The sequence below is a fragment of the Hypomesus transpacificus genome, chromosome 11, assembly GCF_021917145.1.
Source record: "Hypomesus transpacificus isolate Combined female chromosome 11, fHypTra1, whole genome shotgun sequence".
In the NCBI taxonomy this organism is placed as follows: Eukaryota; Metazoa; Chordata; class Actinopteri; order Osmeriformes; family Osmeridae; genus Hypomesus; species Hypomesus transpacificus.
This window is the reverse complement of record NC_061070.1, coordinates 35,292-41,680: the sequence shown is the minus strand read 5'-3', so window position 1 is coordinate 41,680 and position 6,389 is coordinate 35,292. Positions and strand designations below refer to the sequence as shown.

The following is a 6,389-nucleotide window of genomic DNA, read 5'->3' as shown; positions in this document are numbered from 1 at the left end:
TTACAGAAAATGAATCATCTCCTAATAGACTCGGCTGATAACTATAGACAATTGCCTAAAAATACATATTCATTCACGCTAAATGCAACAACTTTATCAATGTTGGCCATGGACACCAACTCCAAATAAGGGATTAGCCGAATTCCACACGTTTTAGTCCCCAATTAGTAGCAAGTCAGTCAAACCAACGAGTTTGAGTTGGCCAGTAGTAGACCAGTGTTTAAGAGCATATCGATTTTCTGTAAATCTTAAGCGTGTGGAAGTAAACCATCCTTTATTGGAATTATTTGGTTTTAGTTTGATGTTTTATCCTTGTAGCCTACATACAGACATAAATGTGAAATATATGTACATATATAAAAAAATAATATGTGTATATATGTGCAAGAAGAGACACAATGTTTTGTCATTTTAATGGTAGTTTAACCTAGTAGTATACCCAAACCCAAACGTGACTCTTCACCTTATCATTTTCAAATGATTGTGAAAAATCGATTACGATACCAACTTCACTGCCAGTAATAAATTACAGTATACACTATACGTTCTCTGTACTCCCTCAAAATATTACCACAACCAACCAAAATATAACCCAAGTCCACGTGAAAATGCGCATCAATGTGGAGAATCTGGAAGGCGGCAAACATTTTGCTCTAATAATCTTGAATAACTGAAGACATGATATACACATTTCACATTTTTTTTTACTCAAAGATGCACAAATATTGCAGTTAAAGTTTTCTAAATTTGGGTCAATCTAGTCCGTCGCGCGGGTTGCGTTCCTTTAAACTATTCCTCACACATGAATTTGGGAATAGTCTAAAACCAATTACAGTAAATACAAATATAAAGAAATCTACAGGATGAAACATATACAATAGTCTATGTCAAGTGCCCTGTAGTTGAAAAAACATTATACGGTTAATTGTACATCAAGTTTCAAACGGTGGTGATATTGACAGCAATCATTACTTCAGCAGAAAAGTAGACGATTGTTTTGTATTTAATTTGTATCCGCTTTGAAGTCGCAAAGGATAATCCGGAGGAGAGGTCCCATGGTAGAATCAACATTTATTGTCCAGCACGCCAATTACGCAGCGGAGAACACAATAGGCCTATTCCAACAACATGAGGAATCACAACGATTGAAGCTTGAGATATCGGAGGGTCCAGTCCAGAGAAATATCCCTATGCCTTGAATTAGGCGACGCTATGTATGAGCGGTGGAGGGGGCGAGGAAAGTGGTACCAGACGCAGCAAGAAACGTCCGTACGTGCTTCATCTTAGTGGTAGTGACGTGATATTGCAGCCCCACTCTAGGAGCAGGGCGAGCGAGCGGAGCGCTTTCTATCTCTCTCTAAACCAACTCAGTATTCAAACATATCACATCCATTCGCTAAGGATTTGTTTTTGTCAACCTGCTGCCCGTCTTGAATATCTCTGGAGAAAAGACTGTCAGGAACAGATGGTTCTTCTAGGCTAGCTAATTCACGGTAATTTCAGAGATTGCTTTCCCGCACATCATTCAAGTATTTCTTTCCATCCGTGTGGTGTGTGTTGGATTCGCACTTGCTGGGTCCGTTTTGATGGAAAAACGAGACGGTGACATGAGCCAGACCGGAGTCTAACGCATTTTTCGCCCATTTACCATCGTGTTGCATTGGACTTCTGTCGTCGGCTATGGGAAGTGTTCATTTAAAAGAAGACTGCACAATTTGTCATCTATAAAGGATGTGGCAGAGTATGTTGGAAAAATAGCCCTAGCATCCGGAGTGTAAGGTAATTAATGATCTTGATTTGTTATTATTGTTGTTACAATAATTATTGTTGTTATTTTTTGTATTATAGCCTAATAATTGGTGGTAGTTTGAATGAAGCTGCAATAGGCTACGGTACATCCATGACTCTTAGCATGCACCTGCAACGATTTCAAAGCAGTCCGTGGCGTGAAAGTTTATTATCTGCTCCAGATTGTGTCCGTTCAGTATTCTGTCACCTTAGAACGATTAGGTCTATGTCGAAGCAGTCTAAATACGGACGGTGAAACATCACGTTATTCATAAGTTCACAGTCCATTTTTTGCGCCTGCAAAGGCAAAAGATACGAGTTTGAGCGTAGTCTGTAGTCCTGGAATTGGATTTGTGGTGGTGCGTCACAATTTTACACATTTGATTTCAAATGTATGGTATATAACTTTGATTTGGGCAAATTCCTATGAAAGGACAATGCCCTCTGGTCCCTAATAAGTACAGTACCCGCTTACTGTATGCAGTTTCCATGAAACGCTCCATATTTCGGAGAACGGTAGTGGATAATGGTTGCGTCCCATTTTTGAGAATTTGCAGAGGATTTGAATCTATAACTGGCTCTATTCAACAGACTACCCTGCTAGTCGACGCGACAGTTGAAGAATAGCGCATTCTCTGTGATTATGTCAAGCAAACGGTCTAGTGGGGAGGGTCAGTCAGTCGTATCTCAGGACGGATTTGTCTGACTTGAACACGCTGAATTTCAACGCCTACACACCGCTGTGACAGTGCTCACAGCTGCATTGCCTGCAGGATTAAAGCAATCAGGACATCACATTGAATTCTCTCTCTCTCTCTATTTCTGTCTTTCTCTTACCCTCTCTACCTCCATCTCTCGATCTCGATGACAAAACAATTGCTCTGAAGAACACTGAGCCAAACCGTCGTTAACCCTCAGTAATATAAGTATCTGTTATTTATTGAACAGCTAGTTTGGGTAAAAAAAGATATTGTGCGTAATATGCGCGTAATTAGAACGTTCGAAACCCCGTGTGTCTGCAATCCAATTGTAGCCTGTAGCTTAATCGAATATGAGACACGCTCTAAGTGCTGACTTTGAGAGGCATAGGTTGAATGGGCATGTCGTGAAGCAAATGGATGGACTAAGTAATGGAATACAGCGCCTGATGAAACATAGATAGACACATTCTAGAACACCTCCCTCTACGCACGAGACTGCTGCAACCATTCAACAACCTGTAATCTCTTGGCTATAGACTACACAACTGGAAACCTTAACTGCCTAATTGTATCACGCTGCAGTTTTTGGTGAAAACAGTAGGGCAACATAACAGGAATGATTTTAAACGAAATTATTTTCTTGGTCATCAGAGGAATTGTACAAAAACAAGCACAGCTGCTTATCCACGCAGTGGCCTTTGGTTGTTGTACAGCTCATGAGCACGTCATTTTTTAATTTTGGAAAAATGACTGACATTTAGCAACATCAACCAAGTCACATCTTATTAACGACTTTCATGAGTGTCATTGATCTGTTATGCGGATTCCCTCAAATCCAAGAGCATTAAGAACCACAAGGTGGCAATGTTTGTCCAAAGTTTTCTTTCTTGGGAAAAGGCAAGACAACCTGCTCTGAGTGGAAGCCAATAAGGATGCTGTGCCATCCACTACATTTGACCTTAACCTATAAAAACGTCTGCATTTGAATCTAAAAGAAACCTAGAGCTAATCCAGATGTTTGTCCCCACATGAAAACAATGCACACAAAAGTCTGACAAAATGCTAATCCAGCGAGTGTTGTGATGTCACGGTGTAGGCCTAACCTTTACAATCTCTTCTTGCAGGCCAAATGACATAGGATGAAGGCTATTCGTAACTTGTTGATTTATATATTTTCCACCTATCTCCTGGTTATATTTGGATGTACTGGTGCCCAAGACGTCTGGTGTTCCACGCTGTTGAAGGGAGTCATCTATGGCTCCTACTCGCTGACCGAAATGTTCCCTAAGAACCACACGAACTGCACGTGGACCCTGGAGAACCCCGACCCCACCAAATACAGCATCTACCTGAAGCTGCACAAACAGGACCTCGGCTGCTCCCAGTTTGCTCTGCTCGTGTATCAGTTCGACCATTACTCGCACGAGAAGATCAACGAATTGCTCAAAAACAACGAATCGATCGTGTACCTCTGCGATACCAAGAACAGCCACGTCTTTTTGCAGTACAACAAGAATTTCGTTCAGCTACGGAGGGTTTTCCCGTACGATTACAACGGATTGACACCGCAGAAGCTGGACGAAGATGACAAGTCTATCGTGGAGTTTGTGGTGTTGAACAAAGCCAGCCCCAGCCAGTTTGGTTGCCAGGTTTTGTGCGCCTGGTTGGAAAACTGCCTGAAGTCCGACAAGGGATCGGTGGAATCATGTGGAATAGTGTATACAAAGTGTACCTGCCCCCAGCACCTGGGAGACGGAGAGTCAGAGGGGATGCTGATGTTGAACAACGTGGTGTTACCTTTAAACCCTCAAACGGAAGGGTGCCTGACGCCCAAACTGCAGCTTGGGCAAGTGTGCAACCTCAGCGCTGAGGTGAAGCGACCCGCCAAGGAGGGTGAGTATGCTGCTCTAGCCGCCCTCCAGGGGTCCCAGTCAGTGGATGTACAGTCTGTTTATGGCAGTGTGTCGGTTAAACGGTGGATTGTACTGTATGATTCAGATGTGCACGCCAACTGGTCACCCTCCCCCCCCCCCCCCCCTCTATTTTAACCCCCTCCACCCCCAATAGTATGACCACAGAGTTGGCTCGTGGCACGTGAAACAAAGAGCACACATAGAGGCCAGTCCTGCCCTCCAGTCCCCATGAAGGCCTTAGCTGCAGAAGAGTGGGTCTTCAACCAGACAGCAGGCGTCCTGGCCTACACCACCCTGCCTGCACGCACACACACACCCACCAACACACACACGCACACACACCCACACACCAGTCTTTAACAATACTGTAATTTCCTTTTTTTTTTTTTTTTACGACCAGTGGATTTTATGGAGGCAGTCTGTATGTCCTGTGTCCCTCGTTCCGTTCTGCCGGCATCAGTGTGGGGGCGAGTGATCTGCAACAGCACCCTCCTTTAGGTCTGCATGTCCTGGACTCGACACAGCACAAGCACACGGACCCAGGAGTGATGCTAGCAGGAACTGTTACGCCAAGTACACATGCAGATCAACAGTTTCCTTTGAAGCGCTACAGCAGAAACCTCTTGTAGTCTGACATTCTAGGAATCCAGTTTGTGTCAGTTAATTTCTACATCAGTATGCAGTGTTGGACAGTGAAATAACATATCATGTTTTTGCTTGAAGGAATGGTGGGTAAGGATGTGTTGCTCAGTTGTCTTCCTGGTGTAAGGAAAAGCACAAATATGGCTTTTATGCATTCCACAATGCGCATTTTACACACATACACACACACACACACACACTTGCACAGATACGTATAATTGCACGCACGCAAACTTACACACACGCAGATTCACACACATGCAAACGTACACATACAGAATCACAGGTGTAGAGGAGGGGCCTTTCAAAGTGCAGAACAGGGGCCGATTTCAGTATGGAGAAGGAGACAATCACAGTATAGAGAACCACCGAGGTCCAGCACACTCGCAGTGAATCACAGCAGATTGGCGTTCATTCCAGCACACTGAACCCAAAATAATGAATGCCTCCTCAGACGAGAGCCTTCGAGAGCCTCAGACGAATGAGAGGAGGCTGAGAGGGGGGGGGGGGGGGAGCCGTGAAGCGATTCACCCGGAGGTCCTGTGTTTCCCTACGCTGGTTACGATAAAAACCCTCTGGGGAACGTGTGGCAGATTTCTGATCAAATGGGACACACTGCAGTCATAATTACCCTGGTGGAGCTTACCGGAGCTGTCCTCAGGCCACGCCCAAGGGAGTTAGGTTTGCAGTAGAACGTGGGGATATTGTGGGTTTTATCATATTTCCTAGTTCCATTTATTTACTTATTGAACTTTTTCGGGGGATACTCCAGACTGCTGAAACCTCTCAGGGTGTTAGAGTTGGGGTTCTGGCTGGCTTTGGCTCTGGGGTATGATCCAGTCTTCACTGTTTATCATCCAAAAGCTTTTTATTTCGGCCTGCATCTCACAGGGGGTGTCATACAGACGGATATTTACATCACTACTGTAGGTTGTAACTCGGGCGATCTGGTGCGTTGCTCTGAAAGAGACAGATGTGTTTTAAAGACACGACCTGGATGGAACTCATGTTGTGGCAGACTGCAGTCCGCTCACATGCTCGTCAGATCTCTTTCCCAAAAGCTGCATTTGGACATTTTTCTATCGACATGTTAATAACAGCTTAAAAGCATCAGCTTAGTTTTTTGTATATTTTTTTTTCTCCGAAGATTTTTCCACAAGCTCTATTTATAGGATTGGCTAGCGGGGTCTGAATAAATCCCTCTTTATCTGGATAAGGGCTGGATAACCACTGGGTTTAATGGAGAGGAGAGAGCCAGGGCCTCCCAGTGTGGCTGGGTTGGTCTCTCCACCAGGTGGAATCTGGCTTGGTTCGCAGTCGACAAGGTCTGAGTCGGATAAAAAAT

General features: G+C 44.2%; 1 protein-coding gene across 2 annotated transcripts; it reads left to right on the top strand.

Annotated features, from left to right (window-relative positions):
* Positions 1 to 397: 397 nt before the first annotated feature.
* On the top strand, positions 398 to 5,498 carry LOC124473835 (adhesion G protein-coupled receptor B3-like). 2 transcript variants are annotated; one of them, XM_047029529.1, is made up of 4 exons: positions 398 to 1,779; positions 3,614 to 4,382; positions 4,557 to 4,653; positions 4,803 to 4,841. In XM_047029529.1, the coding sequence occupies exons 2-3, from the start codon at positions 3,629 to 3,631 to the stop codon at positions 4,559 to 4,561; spliced, it is 759 nt and encodes a 252-aa protein (XP_046885485.1). In that variant the 5' UTR covers positions 398 to 1,779; positions 3,614 to 3,628; the 3' UTR covers positions 4,562 to 4,653; positions 4,803 to 4,841. The 2 variants fall into 2 exon arrangements, with proteins under 2 accessions (XP_046885485.1, XP_046885484.1); XM_047029528.1 differs by lacking the exon at positions 4,557 to 4,653 and having other exon boundaries at positions 4,803 to 5,498.
* The last annotated feature ends 891 nt before the right edge of the window (positions 5,499 to 6,389 follow it).